Here is a 19,306-nt window from a genome sequence, read left to right as displayed (position 1 = left end):
CAACCAAAATGTACAGGAGACACTCAAGAAATTCCAAGACAACAAAAATAGAGAATTTGAAAAAGCCAAAGAAGAAAAAGGAAACCATAGAAGCACTGTATAAACACCAAAGTGAAAGAGAGAACACGATGAATAAATGGATAAATGAACTCAGGACAAAAATAGACAACATTAAAGAGGAAAACAGCCAGGATATGGAAAACCTCAGAAAAAAGAACGAAACAGAACTGCAAAACAAAACGGAAGGCCAATCCAGCAGAATAGAACAAACAGAAGACAGAATCTCAGAACTTGAAGATGAAATGCTAATTAAAGGAAAAACTGAAGAACTATTAATTAAACAACTCAAGACCTGTGAAAAGAAAATGCAAGAACTCACCGACTCCATCAAAAGACCAAACATGGGCATCGAAGAAGGAGAAGAGGTGCAAGTGAAGGGAATGCGTAATCTATTCAACAAAACAATAATGGAAAATTTCCCAAATCTAGAGAAAGATATTCCCATACAAATGCAAGAGGCCTCCAGGACACCAAACAGACCAGATCAAAATAGAACTACTCCATGACATATCATCATTAAAACAACAAGTTCAGAAACTAAGGAAAGAATATTGAAGGCTGCAAGAGAGAAAAAACAAGTAACATACAAAGGTAAACCCATCAAAATCACAGCAGACTTCTCAACAGAAACATTAAAAGCAAGAAGAGCGTGAGATGAGATCTTCCGGGCACTGAATGAAAATAACTTCAACCCCAGGATACTCTACCCAGCAAAACTATCATTCAAAATAGATGGCGCAATAAAAGTCTTCCATGATAAGCAGAAACTAAAACAATATGTGACCACAAAGCCACCATTACAAAGGATTCTTCAAGGGATTCTGCACACAGAAAGTGAAACCCAACTTAACCATGAAAAGACAGGCAGCATCAAACCGCAGGAAAAGAAAAAGCAAGACAGTAGAGAGTAACCTCAACTTAGGTACACACAATCAAACCTTCAAACAACTAAGACAACTAAATGACAGGAATCACCACACACCTATCAGTACTAACACTTAACGTTAACGTACTTAATTCACTCATCAAAAGGCACCGCTTGACGAAATGGATTACAGGACATCCATCTCACCGACAGAAATAAGCATATGCTTAGGATGAAAGGCTGGAAGAAGATTTACCAAGCCAATGGCCCCCGAAAACAAGCAGGAGTAGCAATACTTATCTCTGACAAAGTAGACTTCAAACCTACATTGATCAAACGAGATAAAGAAGGACATTCCATACTAATAAAAGGGGAAATAGACCAAAAGGAAATAATAATTATCAACCTGTATGCACCCAATGTCAATGCACCCAATTTCATCAAACATACCCTGAAAGACCTAAAAGCATATATAAACGCCAACACAGTGGTTGTGGGATACTTTAACACCCCAATATCATCAATAGATAGGTCATCCAAACAAAAAAATCAATAAAGAAATTAAAGACATAAAATATACAATAGATCAAGTGGACTTAGTTGATGTCTACAGAACATTTCATCCAACCTCTACACAATATACATTCTTCTCAGCAGCCCATGGAACCTTCTCCAAAATAGATCATATCCTAGGGCACAAAGCAAGTCTCAGCAAATATAAGAAAATAGAAATTATACCGTGCATACTATCTGATCACAATGCAGTAAAAGTAGAACTCAACAACAAAAGTAAAGACAAAAAACATGCAAACAGCTTGAAACTAAATAACTCATTACTTAATGAAGAATGGATCATCAATGCAATAAAAGAGGAAATTAAAAACTTCCTGGAAGTTAATGAAAATGAAAACACAACCTACCAGAACCTATGGGACACAGCTAAGGCAGTCCTGAGAGGAAAGTTTATAGCCATGAGTGCATATATTAAAAAGACTGAAAGATCCCAAATCAATGACCTAATGATACATCTCAAACTCCTAGAATAACAAGAACAAGCAAATCCCAAAACAAATAGAAGGAGAGAAATAATAAAAATAAGAGCTGAAATCACCGAAATAGAAACCAAAAAAACCATACAAAGAATTAATGAAACAAAAAGTTGGTTCTTTGAAAAAATAAACAAGATCGATAGACCCCTGGCAAACCTGACTAAAATGAGGAGAGAAAAAACCCAAATTAGTAGAATCAGGAATGCAAAAGGGGAGATAACAACAAACACCATGGAAGTCCAGGAAATCATTAGAGACTACTTTGAGAACCTATATTCAAATAAATTTGAAAGTCCAGCAGCACAGCAACTAAGAGATAGCATAGATAAATGGGACCTCATAAAGATAAAAAGCTTCTGTTCATCAAAAGAAATGGTCTCTAAACTGAAGAGAACACCCACAGAGTGGGAGAAAATATTTGCCAGCTACACATCAGACAAAGGACTGATAACCAGAATATATAGGGAACTTAAAAAAACTAAATTCTCCCAAAACTAATGAACCAATAAAGAAATGGGCACGTGAACTAAACAGAACTTTCTCAAAAGAAGAAATTCAAATGGCCAAAAAACATGAAAAAAATTCTCACCATCTCTAGCAATAAAGGAAATGCAAATTAAAACCACGCTAAGATTCCACCTCACCCCTGTTAGAATAGCCATCATCAGCAACACCACCAACAACAGGAGTTGGTGAGGATGCGGGGAAAAAGGAACCCTCTTACACTGCTGGTGGGAATGTAGACTAGTACAACCACTCTGGAAAAAAATTTGGAGGCTTCTTAAAAATCTAAACATTGATCTACCATTTGATCCAGCAATACCACTCTTGGGGATATACCCAAAAGACTGTGACACAGGTTACTCCAGAGGCACCTGCACACCCATGTTTATTGTGGCACTATTCACAATAGCCAAGTTATGGAAACAGCCAAGATGCCCCACTACTAATGAATGGATTAAGAAAATGTGGTCTCTATACACAAAGGAATTTTATGCAGCCATGAAGAAGAACGAAATGTCATCTTTCGCTGGTAAATGGATGGAATTGGAGAACATCATTCTGAGTGAGGTTAGCCTGGCCCAAAAGACCAAACATCATATGTTCTCCCTCATATGTGGACATTAGATCAAGGGCAAACACAACAATGGGATTGGACTTTGAGCACATGATAAAAGCGAGAGCACACAAGGGAGATATGAGGATAGGTAAGACACCTAAAAAATTAGCTAGCATTTGTTGCCCTTAACTCAGAGAAACTAAAGCAGATACCTTAAAAGCAACTGAGGTCAATAGGAAAAGGGGACCAGGAACTAGAGAAAAGGTTAGGTCAAAAAAATTAACATAGAAGGTAACACACACACACAGGAAATCAATGTGAGTCAACTCCCTGTATAGCTATCCTTATCTCAACCAGCAAAAACCCTTGTTCCTTCCTATTATTGCTTATACTCTCTCTACAACAAAATTAGAGATAAGGGCAAAATAGTTTCTGTTGGGTATTGAGGGGGTAGGGGGGGAGAGGGAGGGGGCGGAGTGGGTGGTAAGGGAGGGCGTGGGGGCAGGGGGGAGAAATGACCCAAGCCTTGTATGCACATATGAATAATAAAAAAAAAAGTAATTACAAAATAATTTGATTTTTTAGTGGAATGGTTCATAACATAAGCCATATAGTTTCTACCAAAAAAAAAAAATGACAGGTCAAAGAGAAAAGAACCAGTAACTTGGATGCACCCACACTTAAGGATGTAATATGATATATAGTTAAAAACTGGAGAAATGAAAACTGAATTTGTCTTCAGTTCATCAGGTATTTTAAACAGTGCTCTGCAAGTATGGAGGTGCTCTGGGGTCACCCAGGAAGAACAGAAAAGTCGGCAGGTAAGGGGGAAGTCAAGTGGTGAGATGATGGTCTAGAGTTCCCAGAACAGCACAGAGGCTCAAGTTTATGTCCATCATGGTCCACTCAGGTTCTATATAAAATTTTCTTTGAAGAAAATGTCATGTTTTTAAATTTTTAAAAATGATATTAGATGATTCTTTTTTAAAAGTCACTTTGACTTTTTATTAAATTGTCAACACACACCGAAGCTGGGATCCAAAGACAGCTTCATTTGGGTAGCTGAGGGTTGATACAACAGGTAATGCCAGTTTTGCACTATAGTCCACAGGCTAGATATACACCAATCTTCACTAGTGACATTAATGAAATATCACTACATAGTACTGACCCTGAGTCAATAAGGCACAAATAAGATAGACCTATCTGTACTTTTATAAATGGTAATAGTGTCTAGACAGTTCATTAGTAAGCTTTACCAATGGATGCTAATGAGACAGAATTTGTGGGATTTCATAAGTACCCTCGTGCCGGGATATTCATGTGTCTTGCAGACTTGACAACTTCCTCAAACCTTTCCAGACTCTCTTCAATGGAGCAGTTAATATTCTTCTTGCTGAAGGACTCAGAAGCAGCTCCAAAAACTGATATCTCAGTGGCTCCAGCAGCCACCTGAAAAACATAATTTAAAACCAGAAGCTAAAGTATTCCAAAGGGTAAACAATAGCAGGAGAAGATCAACTGCTCTGCAAAGATTGGCTTATGTTCTTTCAACATCTGCCTTACAACTTACAACTAGAATCTTCTCATCTGGCCACATGCACTCTTCTGCAATGGAAAATATTTTATAATAACACAATAATTCCACAAGCTGCAATACTTGTAAGTCAACAAGGCACAAAAAGCATGGTAGTGCTGTTCCAATTTAATTTTGCTTTTCAACGTGTGATCCTCAGAAATACTTTAGCCCTAATTATGGAAAATACTTGCACCCCATTAAAACTGTTATTCTCTATGGAAAACACTGTTTTCAAACTAATTATTGAAATGGAGGGTAGTAAATTATTTCTGTTTTCCTTCTCTTGCCACACTCCAGAAGAAAAGTGTTTTCCCAATTCATCATTGAGACTTTGCCCAAAGCTTCCCCGTTTCCTACCCTTCCTCCCATTGTATGACGTCCTGACTCCTATCTGGCCAGACTTCTGTGCATCCGAAGTATGCACAGAATACTAATATTCCTGCCAGTCTTTAAGTCTAAAATATTAATCTAAACATTTTTCTCCTTTGCCCTCTTTGTCATCTTTATTCCTTCCCCACAGGCTTCTCCAGACACCAAGTCCACTAGATTTCCAGGTGGACTTTTAAGGTCTTCTGTGAATGCGTCACTGCACTCTGCCTGGATTTCCCCTACCCTTGTCTCTGATTGCTACTAAGAAGAAAGGGGCTGAGTTGTTCAAAGGACACTGTACACAAGTATAAAATTATCTCAGCAGTGTCCCCTGGTATCATCAATGTATGCTAACTCAAAACTCAAATAAAACTTTTAGAAAAGAGAAAAATTCTATCATCCTTCTTCCAATATTTAAAAAAATGTTTTTTATTCCTCTATCCAAAATAAATTTTGAACCTGGAAAATAAGAATTGTGTTTATTGACTGCCTACTATTTGCCGGTACTCTTGTTAGAATTTTGCTTGCCATTATTAATCCTCACACAACCCCATAAACTAAGTTTTATATGCTCATTTTAGGGTTGAAAATACTGCAGTACAAAGAAGCCAGCTAGCCAGCACAATTTCGTATGGTAAGTAAAGTTATTGAGCTGCATTTCAAGGGTATTTCTTCCCGACCCCCAAGACAACGTTGACTCCGCATTACTTGCCCTTCTACACTACGGTAAAAATGTCCTCTCAGTGTCTTTTCTAAGGTGGAGACACTCTCTACTTTGTTGGGACTGGATGACAGCAATATTTGCACATTCTTAAAGTATTTCTTTCAAAGCAATGAAAACTATATTAAATCAAACAAAAAGGAGACAAATTGTTCTAACAACACATAAACTGACAGGTAACACTCTAACTGCCACCCACATGCTCAGCTTTGGGCAATTTGGTCTCAAGCACAGAAGTGAGAAATGTCCGTTAATACTGGAAACTCCTACTGCACACTCTTTACAAAAAACCCACGTGAGCATAAGCAGCCAGAGTGTACTTAAACACGAGTGGCTCTTTTATAAGTGTAACCACAAAAGCTCTGATTTAAATCATAAATCCCCAAATGACACAGAATCAGAAGAAACAGACTAGCAGAAGAACAGAGGAAGTCATCAAAGACCGACACAACGACCTTGACTCACTTCAACTAGAGCAGGAAGTAACAGAAAGAAAACGCTGCTCCCAAAGTGACAGCTAACACTGTTATTCATTTCAGTAATACCGCATCAAAACTCCTTTAAGCTATTCTCTATATTACCGGCTGAAGAAGAAATCACAAAATACACTTTCAAAAAATTTCATCAAGGACCCAGTGTGATGGTTCACATCTGTAATCCCAGGACTTGAGAGGTGGTTATCAGGAAGACTGCAATTTGAAGTGAGCCCAGGCAAAAGGTTACCAAGGTCCCATCTCAATCAATAAGCCAGGTGTAGGGGTGCATGCTGCAATCCAAGCTACACAAGAGGTGTCTATAGGAGGTTAGCCTACACAAAAATGTTTATCTGACAAATAACTTCAGCAAAAAATGACTGGCCAGGTGGAGGGTGGGGAGCTCATGTGGTAGAACTCTTGTGTACCAAGTGCAAGGTACAGAGTTCAAATGTAAGTACTCAAAAAAAATCATCAAAATGAAGAGTTGTATTTTTTCTGTTTTGAAGCCATTAATGTGGAGCATTTTAATTCTTAGCAGCACCAAGAGGATTCTGAACTCTATGCATTCATGTTAGTATATTAGTGGAGTATTTTTATAGGATGATAAGTGAGTTACATGACACCATTTTAGCTTTGTAAAGTTCTTCAAAACAATGACAAACATGTACATTTTAGGAATTAGTAGCACACTTACAGCACAGTGAAAACCCTGAAGATTAGGAGTGAGGACAGGGTAGCGAACGCCTGGATATCTCTGGATGCCTTTCATCACTTCGGTGTGGTCAGCCATCTTAAATACACAACAGTTATGTGTGAGTGTGGAACTGAACGCCAAGCATGGTAGACGGTTATCATTACATATGCAAAAGCATTCCATAAGTTAATGATCGAAATAGCAATCCGATGCCAACGCAGCTAAGGAAAGTCGTTCTCAGTGTTACTGTTGCATAATAAATAGACATGAGCTCAACTAGTTCACGTGATAGGATCTGGTTAAAGAATGACTCCTGCAAGTCAGGAATTCTACTCTTTCTCTTCCTGTCGCAAACTGTCTGATCTTCAAGCACTCCTGAGAGAGGCGAAAGTGGAAAAGTGATTTGCTATGCATTTACCTTCCACATAGAAACTTCACACCTAAGTAATTCCCAGTACATGAAACCTTACAATGATTATGAAAATGCATAGAATAGCTCAGCAAGGGTGACATCAGAGTGCTATCTCCTTAGCACAGGTGCCCCACAGAGTCAACGTCACGATGCTTTACACAATGACATCGCTGTATAGCTAGCAGCAAAGAAATGCATACAACTGACAGAGTACCCAGCACTAAACTCAACCCAGTCTGTCAAAACTTCATTTTCTGAATCTATGAAAAATCAATTTTGAATTAAAATATCAAATCCACAAAACCTGTAAATAACTTTCTTATAGCAACAATCAAAAATCAGGTTCCATATTCATGACATAGAAAAATGGACAGGCTATGAGGTTTGTTCATATAAAATAACAAAGAACGCAGGAATGATATATATGAAGACTCATGTGTAAACAGCAAAGTCTCTGAGATGAGCATGAAAACTGTAAAGACCCTTGGGAGATGGAAGGCTGTTGTTTATTCTTTATTCAGTGGCTTATTATAGTCAGCATGCCTTATTTTTAGTTTACAAAAGTAAATTAACTAAGCCATAAATGATTTTCTTAATACATACACACATTTTAAAACTATAAAACTTTACAATATTTACTCTGATTGGGCCATTGCTGTTATCCACTCTCAGCTAAATGCCAGGAGACTTAAACACTAAATATAATTAGAGTTAATTAAATTAAATTTTAGATACATTTAAATTTAAAATTAAATATTTAAGATGCAAATATTACTTCTGACTGCTGCTACACCTTACTAATAGTTAAACTTACTATTCTATTCAGTTCTAACATTTATTTGTACCTAATATGTAATTCTTGTGACCTAACATGTGTACAACCCTTCACTCCACTACTGCATGTGTTACCAGACTGCCCCAAATTCACTCACAGTGTGTGAAAGCTGCCCTTCCCACCCATTCTAAACTCACCTGAATGTAATCCAGATGTTTACTGAGCCTCTACTGTGCCCAAAGTCCTTCCTAGATCCTGTACAAATGCAAATGTGCAAACCATATGTTCTGTTAGAAAGTAAGGCCCCGGCACTGAAATGATTTGCAGAATTACTTGGGGAGACAAAACCAACGCACATGGAGAGTAAAGAACTCAAAGGGAAACACAGCTGTTAACAGAGAGCACGGATGGCAAGAGTACAGAATGAGGAAATACTGACATGAACCTCCATAATCTAGGGAAGCTTAAAAGAAGGCTTGCAGGAACCGAACTCCTTGACTGTGGAATATTACGATAGTATTTCCAGTCCTGTAGGCTCTTCCAAGCTCTCACCACTCTCTATCAAGAGAGGACTCTGTCTACCCTTCTTCTTAAAGGCCCTGAGTGTTTCAACCAATAGCAAACAGCAGAAGTAATTCTAGGTGACTTTGAAGCTAGGTTACAAAAAAGGAAATAGCTTCTATATCTCCTTTTGAGACAGCCACTGTGGAGACATCAGTTAACATGAGAAAGCCCAATGTCTCCTCTGCAGAGAAGTCACTAATACAGAAGAGCCTAAGTGAAGAGGGACTGGGCCCTCAACCAACAGCCAGTCACCCCTAGATCTCTGTCTGAATAGCCTTCCGAGAACTCTCACCTCCAGAATTCAAGTCACATAACTCAGACCCTAGACATGGTGGACCAAAGTCAACCTGTACCCCTGTGCCTTGCTCAAATTCTCAGGTCACAGAATTAGTGAACATGACTGATGTTGTCAGGGGATTCATTATACAATCATCAAATCTGGAAAACTGAAGAAATGGACGGCGCTGGGAAGGAGGGCAATGAGGGGAAGAAGTAGAGATGTGTTATTTGGCTGGAGAAGGGGACTGGCAAATACAGCATGATTATGAATGAAGGGGGAGCGTGCCCTGTGATGCAACGTTGAGTTACGCTCACCTTATGCTAAAGATCCCTGGTTTATCCTGAGGAAACACGAAGCATGGAGAATGGGTTATGTGAGCGAGGTACTGAGGTCACTCTAGGAAGAAGGGAGGTATTTCTCATGTAATTGGTCAGAATCCCCCTTGTGACGACAAGTTCTGTTGTAGTGGAACACCACTGGGAGAGGAACTCCTCCCAGTCCCCCAGAAATGAACTTGTGGATAATAGCACAAAGGAGATGTCTTTATTTAAAAGTGTGATCCTCACTATTTCATATCCCTCCTCTTCTGACACTTATCACTTGTACATATTTTAGCACGGTTCTGGATTACACAGCCATGAACTCAGCTTTGTGCCTGATGTTATTCAGAGTATTTTCTCTCTCTCTCTGTCTCTCTTTGTCTCTCAGACACACACACAAATGGGCATGCACATCCAAACTGTAACAAAATTAAAACACTAGTTTTTAATATCATGCAGAAAGACAAGCAAAGAAACCACAAGTTTTAGCGTAATGTAATGAAATCAGAACAACATACGTGTACTAGAAAATAATGTTAATATTGCTAATGCTAATTAAATGTAGTAAGGTTAAGTATTATTAGGGACATTTATATTATAATGATGACAGAAGTGACTGACCCTTACCAAATACAGATCAGAATAAAGTGTAGCAATACATCAGAAATTGCATAAAGGACAAAAAACTTACTTTAACCTACATGAAATATAGGTCATGTTGGTCTATAAGGGGTTCCTTCATTCTATATACAATTTAATGAAAATCTTGAACCAATGTAAAGAACATTGTATAATGAAACAAACAGTAATTTGTTTCATTAGATGTTTTAAAATTAGAAAACAGATAGTAACCAAATTTCCAGGTTGTAAAAGCTGAATTTTAAAAATCATTGAAGATATCTTAATGAAATCATAATAAATACATGAAGTAAACTCCAAACAAAGGTACTTTTCATTTTTTAAAATAGTGAACTTACTGGCTCTAAGCAATTGGTGTCACGTTGTGTCAGACACCATGACGTCTACAGCCAAGAATAGCCATGCATCATGGGAGCCCTGTTAGACTCTGGGCTCGGCTGAGAACCCAGAACAGTTTGCATCTAAGCCCTAGAAGATTCAGAGCTTTCCAAATACCCATTTCCTCTTAACAGGTCATCAAGTTCCTACAGAAGTGCTCCCGGCTCACTATATTTGCAGTCCTACTCCAGGCTGCTTCACCTCTGACTCTTTATATCACTCCATCTACCTAAAAATGATTCTTGCTTTTTATCAGGTTAATTGATTTCATCTTCCAATTTTAAACTCAAAATCTTCTTTTCTAAGACATTCTCAACAACCAGCTTGATTTAATGTTTCCATGCGTCCATAGCTCAGTTGTGTATGTCTATCAATGCTATCCTTGACTAAATCATTAACTCCTTAAACACTTTGTGTAAAAGGAGCATTTAATAAACAACTGTTGAACTGAACCATCATTTCTCCTCCTTGATTAGAGCCTTTATTTTAGATTTGAATTCAATCCTCTTTGAATTGTGATTTTTGGCCACCGATTTCGTAAATATCTTTGTTGTCAATACTCATGATGGTAATAATGAAAGCACATTTACTTTATTCAGACCTATAGGTTAAGTCTAGCTGTGCTGAGTCCTTTATGTGTTATTATCTCTTTCCACATTTTTAACTACACAACGAGAAAGATGACTTCTGAAGAAGAATTAGATTAGAGGTGTCAAGGAAGAGGAAGCTCTCGCTAGAGTGGAAAGCTGGGCTGGACTCAAGTCTGTCTTGATTGTAACCCCCATTCTCCATTGAACATCTTCTTGATAAATGGGTTGTCCTTATGGTCTGCCTCTCTTCTATCTCTTTATCTTAGTTATTGCTAAAGATTTCCTACATTGCATTGTCAAGGGCAGAGCTCACAGAAGGAACTCAGGATGAATTCTTTAGGACATGTTATGTCATCTAACCCAGGATCTACCCAACTGGACTTATCATCAGAATCGCGTAAGGGATTTTTTAGACATGTTCGTGGACCCATTTGTACAGATTCTCATTCTGTACTGTTGTTGGAACCAGAAATCTGCAGTTGCCAAACTCCAGAGGTGCTAGACATCACCAGGGTTTAGAATCACTTCAGATTCAGCCTCCGGCTTAAGGCAGACCAAGTCAGAGCACTGGGACCTCTGCTCTCACTTCAGTTAAGCAAGCCTAACTTTCATTTGGTTTTACAGGCTTGTGGTAATTGCAATTTGGAAGGAGGAAGCCTCTTTAAAAAGTATTAAAACATCTAACTTTTGAAAATTTCATTAAAACATGTGATTAAGTAATCATATTAATGGGACCTCTTCTAGGGCCTTGGGAGGAGCCTAAGTCAATATTTTCCTGTCTATACCACCCACTGAGATTCTACATAATGTTTTATACAGAGTAAAAAAAATGTTTCACTGATGAAAAGTAATAAAGTTTGGAAATTACCAGTGCTGGTGAAATTTCTTATCTCTCTTCTCAACATCATCAGGATAGAGGAACTTCTTGAGTAGGAATTATAGTATCTATAGTGGCCTTTCTTCCTTAATACTCAGAAATATGATCAACAAGCAAGTAAGGTCAGTTGGGTATGTCTTATTCCTAGTATATCCATAATATTTCTAAGTATATCTGTAGTTCTAAGTTCTCTGGTTAGTAAACTATCTTTTGGGAGGGTACAGGGACAGGGAGGAGGGGACTGGAGTCTGAACTCAGGGCTTTACACTTGTAAAGCAGGAGCTCTACTGATTGAGCCACACCTCCAGTCTATTTTGCTCTAGTTATTTTTTATGGAGATGGGACTCACAAACTATTTGCCTGGGCTGCCCTTGAACCCCAGTCCTCTAGATCTCAGCTTCTCAAGTGGCTAGGATTACAAGTGTGAATCACAGGCCAGCTAGTAAACTATCTTAAATTTTGCCAGGAAATACAGTTACACTTGTCCATATATAACCCATCTTCTTTTCCTTCTCACTAATGGAGTTTGCTAAATAAATTTTTAAAATATTTTTGAGGTGTTTTTTGCTTTTGCCCACCACCAACTCCATCTGCTGAGAGTACATACCTCAGCAAGTAAGTAGAGCATGTCAGAAGTTATTTGTATGTCATCTCTACTGGTCAGCTTAGCTGGCCATATCTGACACTATCACTTCCTCTTTGCAGGAGTGCAGCAGGAAAGACAGATATAGCACGTGCAATTCATTCAACACATGCCACCCATTGTATAAAAATGTAGAGAAAGTGGTTTCAGACCCTATTACTCAAAACTCAACTTGAACAGTAATTCCTCTTAAAGGTAACATTTGTAAATTTGGCAATGAGACTAGAGCGCTTCCTGACAACCCTGGGTGAAAATGCTCTAGCCAGCTCTGAATAGTTCTGTGGCCTGGGTACTATACGTCTCATTTACAGACTCCACAAAAAACCCATATATCTTAGCCTCAGTAGCACAGAGGAAATCTTGGTCTGCTTGAAGGAGTAAGACAGTTTTAATAAATCACAGTCTTACAATAATAAACACAGGAAATCTCTGGAAAATTGAACATCCAGGTTTTCTTTTTCCCCTACCCAGTGCCCTGTCTTGGCTGCCAAAGCTAAAATGGTCCGACACCTTACTCACAAAACTTCTTAAGTCCAGAAGCCTTAAAACTAATTTGGTCTGGTGTATAATTTCCTGTATGTCCTTCTTCAACTTCACCTTTGCATTCTGAAGACTGTTGTGCTGCCCTCTAGTGGAAGGAACACCCCTGTGCAACCTAGACAAATCATACATGTTCTTCTATTGGGAATGCAGACAAAACATTTTAATCACAATCCACCAATGTCTAGAAGTGCTCGTTTGAAATTATAAGATAAACTCAAGCAACCCAAATGTGTTCTCGGGTTATAAACTGGGAGAACAATGTTCTAGACAGAGAATAATAACATTCCCATTTCCTAAGATGAATACAGTGATTATGCATTAGTTATTCTTTCTTCAGGTCAATTCCTTTCGTGACCACCCTCCTGGTCTTCCCACGACAAAGCAATCATGTTCCCAACATCATTCTGAAGTAGGGGCAAGACACAGCTCCCAGGATAATTTTCTCTCCATTCAACTCTGCTGCCTCTCATATATTATGCCTTTGTGTGTGATGTTAGTACTGTCAACATTGTTATTTCACTTGCATGAAAGCAGAAGTGGTTTTTTAATACCGATCTAACTGCATTCATTCTATACTGACTATAAGTGGAGTTTCTCTTCTCCCTTACACTTTCTTCTGTAAACCAACTCACACCACCATGGACTGACAAGAAGAGGGGTAGGTCTGGATTGTTTGAGGGAGACCAACTCACTGGTAATAAGACACTGGCAATAAGACAAGCCTGTGGCAAAGAAAAGGCCTTGTTTCCATAACAAGCTGTGTTATCATGGCAATAGCCTATAATTTGGCCATAATTTGGATCTAGAGATCACTCATTTAAGGAAACAAGGCTGAAGGAAGAACTTTAAAAGGTCAGCCATAATGTCTGATGACAAACTGCTGAACATATTCTAATACCAGCTTCTATTTGCTTATAACTCATTTACGGGTGTTCACTTGGTTTTAAAACATTTTTGTATGAGTTTTAAGTTTTGGGTGATTTTATTCTCATTATTCATTTTAAGTTCACATTCCGTGGCTAAGCATATACTGTGGTTATTGCTAGCAACTGCATGTTATTTAGGCTGTTCCTTCAGCAAAGAACTCAATACTGTTTTTAATAGAGACACAATAAAAGAAATGAATGGAAGAATGAATAAGTGGATAAGATCCAAGGTACAGAGAGATGAAAATACTTTGCCAAATCATAAAAGAGTTAAGAGTCAGGCCTCAGATTTTCTAATGCTCCATCAGAAAGTGCAAGGTAAACAGCAGATATGATGTCCCCCCCAAAGCTCAAGAAGCCTGAAACCTGGAGGACATTTGGGGGTGGGGGCAGAAGTGATGCTGTTTAGACTACCAAGTAAAACGTTCCTGGCTGTATACTATAAGCAGAATTCAATAGAAGACGCATCCATTTCGACGAAGAACTTAAATTTATCAGTGGCTCACACATCACAGAGGTAGAAGGTTTGGAGTAAGTGGTGCTTACTTGTGCTACAAACCTGTTAGCATGAATTTGCCTCACCATGGTGATACTACAAAGAGTACTTAACTATAGCCCATAAACCCTTTCAGTTTCAAACCTGAATTTTTCCAAGAGATTCACACAAGAACAACATTCTATATTAGCAATGAAAATCCCTAACATTCATGGATTCTGTAAAATATACTATTATTCTAAATTGTTATAATCAATCTGTAAATCTAAGAGTTGACTAGTCAAAATTAGTTAACTTGGATAGTTTTTTTGAAGTAAAATAAAATAAATACCTTATAAAATGTTTTCTATTTATAGATTCACTCTAAGCAAAAATAGGTATCCATTCCTTTTTTTTAAGCAAATGTGACACAAGTGAAACATCAGCAGTTATGTCTTATTGATGAGTATGTCTTATTGATGAGTAGGTTTTAGGATATAAAACTTATCCACTGTCTAATGTGATTTTGGAGGTGTTATATTACTTGTAGCACTAAGATTTATCTTTCTAATTCTTTATGTTTACTACAAACTACTTCTAGTAAACTATCCAGCAAATTAATCAATTTTAGATCAATGTGCATATACCTAAAATTTAGAACTATTTCTTTAAAATACCTAAAAAGCATAATTTTTCCATAAATACTAACAAAATATATTTCTTTAAACATCATTATCTATTTTAAAGAACTGTTATGATATATTTCAATGTCAATGCTTAGTGTACCATGATCATGGATTCTTAAAAACAATTGCTACTTGAACACTTTAGAACTTGACAGAAAACCAGGCCACAGTGAAAATTTCTAACACTTTACAGTTTACACCATGTCTGCAGTAGCAGATGTGATTTTCCAAGCGAGCAAGTCAAAACAACGGCACATGGAAGGACATCAGTTCCCTCTTGTGGAGTACATGCCAAAGCATTGCTTGTCCCCAGTGGTAACAGTTGCAATCATGTAACTGTACAATGGAACAACTTGAACATGTTGTATTTCAAGTTAACCACTGATTAAAAACAAAAAAAATGATTAAACAACTCCTTCCCAGTCTTGATCCAAGAAATACTAAATTTACATCATCATTTTGGCGAAGGTTTAGAAATACCCACTAATATGTAAATCACACTTGTATAGGATAGAAATAAAATGTATTACCATATTATAAACAGTGCCTATTACAATATACAGAATACATAATTCTTTTCATTTAAAATGAGAAAACTTTGCACATTTAGAGAAACATTTTAATATAGCAACTTAAAATAATACCAAGTATTTTGTGCTAATAAGCAACAAAACTGTACTTTTTTTACTTCTGGAGTACAATAACTTTTGGTTTGAAGAGTCCTTCCTCCTATTTTTTCCTTCAAAAGCAAGTAAACATTGGCTAAATAATTTAATTCATTGAACTGAGTCATATGGGTTACATGCCACGCAGGTTTCAGAACTCTCCACAAAGCTGTCAGTCCAGAGTGGGGACACTGATGACCAGGACTGGACATGGAAGACATGGCTTCAGGAATACATGGAAATAACAGGTTCTACAGTGACTTATATAGCAGTGTGTGTTCACTATTTTCACAGTAGAAGGTAGGGATTTAGGGGTAGGGAGGAAAACTACAGGCTTTAACTCTGACCTTTTATTTTCTAGCTTTTTCTTTTTTCTGGCAGAAGACAGTTTCACTTGCTAAAGTCAACTGTTACTTCGTGCTATGTGTGCAGACATTGGTGTACATGAAAATGCTGGCTCCATTCCAGGACAGAGTGGTTATGGGGCAAACACCTAAGACTCTCCTTCACCACCTGCTCCTTTATGTCTGCCTAGTCATAAGTGAAAATGGGAATGTTGTAGAAGGGCCGTAGGTGCAGCTTCCGCCCTCTCTTCTTATAAGCTGCGTAGGCAACACAGCACTCCATCAACTATGCAACACGAATTCTATTTAAGGCAAAACAATTTTACATAGAGAGTGGGACTGAGTGAGGAAGATGCTGGTAGCCATGATAGTGCTAAAATATGTACTTTTTTGGAGTTTAGGGGTTTCAAATTGCAGAATTTGTTCCCCTATTCACTGCACTTGTTCTATAATTATTAAGAAAAAAAACACATAATCAAGTTAGTTACAAGATCATTTTTAAAAATTAAAATATGGAAGATTTTTAAAAATGACCCCAATGGTAATTACCTTCCTATTTATTCTTCCAGAATGCCTCCCTTCTATCAGCAGGTGGGGTGTGTCTCCTCCCACTGAAACTGGTGGGCAAAGTAACTCAGTCAGTCAACTAGTAGATTTTGGAAAAGCAATGCTAATATGACTTACAAGGCTTGACTATAAAAGACATCCACTAGCTGTGGATCTCAGCTAGCATGTCAGGAGTCCAAATTAACCCATGCAGGGGGAAGACATGGAGAACTCTGAGAACACATGAAGAAAGAGTGGTACCCAGCTAGCTTCCACTGCTCCATCCATTTGGTCCCTCCTGGTCCAGCTCTGACCACCATCTACCTGACTGTTAGTACCCAGGAAACCTCTAGAGTGCCCAACTGAGCCATTCTGCAACTTTCAATCCACAGACACCATAAGCAGAAACAAATATTGTTACTGGTTTAAGCAACTCAACTTTGTGATCATTTACATATAGATAAGGAGAACTTGCTTAATGTTACTAGCACCAGGAAGAGGTGACAATTACATATATGTGAATGCAAATGAGAACACAGAATATGTCGCAAGCTACATACTTAGTTTAAAAGTGCTCCTATTGAAGCAACCCACGAGGTCTATGCTTCGCACCATTATATAATGGAGGCAAAATGAGGTAGCAAAGACTTCATATGCGTATTTTAAATTCTATTTTTTGTGGTACTATTTTTTTATTTCTTTTATTCATATGTGTATACAATGTTCGTCCCCCTTCCCTCCACCCCCTCCCTTGCCTCCCTGTCCTCTCCCTCTCCCTCCACCCCCTCGCTACCAGGCAGAAACTATTTTGCCCTTATTTCTAATTTTGTTGAAGAGAGTATAAGCAATAACAGGAAGGGACAAGGGTTTTTGCTAGTTGAGAAAAGGATAGCTATACAGGAAGTTGACTCGCATCTCTTTCCTGTACATGTGTGTTACCTTCCAGGTTAATTCTTCTCGAACTAACATTTTCTCTAGTTCCTGGTCCCCTTCTCCTATTGGCCTCTGTAGCTTTAAAGTATCTGCTTTAGTTTCTCTGCATTGAGGGCAACAAATGCTGTCTAGTTTTTTAGGTGTCTTACCTATCCTCATACCCCAGCACTCTGGGGGGCTCTTTGCCTCCTTTCTTGCTCATTCTCACTTTCTCTTACACACACACACACACACACACACACACCCCTTGCAAATCACCCCTTCCTTGTCTCTTCCCTGCACCCACACTCATCACCAGGAGCAGAGCCATAGAAAATACCAGGCAGGACTCAGCAGCAGAAGCTCCAGTCTCCTGCATCTCATCAGTGCAAATTTAAATCCAAAACCAATCCAGTAAAAGTGCTTTCATCACCAATAAAGAACTAATTGCATCAGGCACTGAAGGAGAGTTGGGAAAATTTATACATTCCTTCTGGCTAATGTGCTTATGTTGTATTTTTAAGTGTTGTAGTGATCTGTAAATAATCATGACAGTGCTTTATGTGCAATTCTTTCTACTTTTATTAAAAAAAAAATCTACTCTACCCTTCAAGACGTGAGACCCAACTATTTCAATAATTGAACACTAATTAATCATGGAGCAAATATTTAAACTGAGCTTTTGCATATGACATACATAAAAATTAAGTTAGGTATAATTAACTTATTCTTATTTTTAAATGAATGACATTTGATTAAATCACTCATGAATGAAAATGCTTAAATTCAAATAAGCAAACTAACAATGAATGTAATATTGTAGCTCACTTTTTAAAAATTTCTGCATTTATAATAATTTAAAGTTTACTACTAACAACCACATTCCAAAGTTGTAAGAAGCCTATCTATTTTTAAACACTTTTTTTTTCTGTGCAATTGTGTGTTGTCTCAGTGAGGGCCACATGGAGCATTTCAGATGCCCTTACACTGCATACCATTCTAAGGAAAACTTTTTCAGATAAGTTGCAAAGAACATGTATTTTTTAACAGCAGGTATTTTATCATCTCTGGCCATTTAGATTATAGGTGTGGGATACTGTTTTATATGGAACCCTGCTACTGTGGAACTTTTCTTTCAGTTGTTTGAGTTAGAAATCTTCTGCCAAAGAAAACAGTAGGAGGGAAACTGTAAAAAAGCTTTAAAATGCTAAAAAAAGAAGTAAGTGAACAAGCAGCAGCCTGAACATAAACTCAAGATCTATTCCCATGACCTACATTAGTCAGGGGGGAGAAAGCATAAGAAGACACACAGAATAAAACACCAGTTTAGGATGGGGGGAAAACCATAAGAAGACACACAGAATAAAACACCAGTTTAGGATGGGGGGAAAACCATAAGAAGACACACAGAATAAAACACCAGTTTAGAACCCACACATTGTCCTTAGAAACAGAACACATCAGACAATACATAAGCAAGGTGTTGTACTAAAATGATTAGTTCCAAAGCTCAGATACTACTTTAAGGTAAAAGACATGAGTCTGGCATGTGGATTTCTTCAAAAATAAAAATGATATAAAAATGTTAAAGGGACATTCTAAAAGTGCAGTTCAGTGAAATCTAAAACAGCAGCACAATAATGGTCGGTTCAATTGCAAATTTAAAAAAAGATTCTCAACAATATTTCCTTTTGATAAGCACTCCACATGTTATCTAGAAAGTGACTGGTACAGCTTCAGAAAGCAAATCCCATATCTTTCTTTGATTCAGGCATATTGCTCTTTTGTAGGTATATGATTTACTTAAGTCACTTTATTGTGAAAACAGCATGAAGAAAATCTTGGTATGGTTTTCGTT

General features: G+C 37.7%; 1 protein-coding gene across 9 annotated transcripts in view; it reads right to left on the bottom strand.

Annotated features, from left to right (window-relative positions):
- The window catches only part of Hmgcll1 (3-hydroxy-3-methylglutaryl-CoA lyase like 1), a 131,411-nt gene that overhangs the window by 75,415 nt on the left and 36,690 nt on the right, over positions 1–19,306 (bottom strand). For 6 of the 9 annotated variants that reach the window (XR_012450612.1, XM_074081874.1, XM_074081873.1 and 3 more), the window contains 2 exons: positions 6,874–6,969; positions 4,338–4,486 (listed from right to left, as the gene is read on the bottom strand). Coding sequence is in view for 8 of the 9 variants with exons in the window: in XM_074081874.1 (XP_073937975.1) it covers positions 4,338–4,486; positions 6,874–6,969 (245 nt within the window). In the remaining variant the exon portion in view is untranslated. Of the gene's footprint in view, positions 1–4,337; positions 4,487–6,873; positions 6,970–8,257; positions 8,281–19,306 lie in introns of those variants that run through there. The other 3 variants (XM_020153245.2, XM_074081875.1, XM_074081878.1) reach the window with 2 other exon arrangements.

The sequence above is a fragment of the Castor canadensis genome, chromosome 8 (genome assembly GCF_047511655.1).
Source record: "Castor canadensis chromosome 8, mCasCan1.hap1v2, whole genome shotgun sequence".
NCBI classification, from domain to species: Eukaryota; Metazoa; Chordata; class Mammalia; order Rodentia; family Castoridae; genus Castor; species Castor canadensis.
The sequence above is the reverse complement of the archived record's forward strand: the minus strand, read 5'-3'. Positions and strand labels throughout refer to the sequence as shown.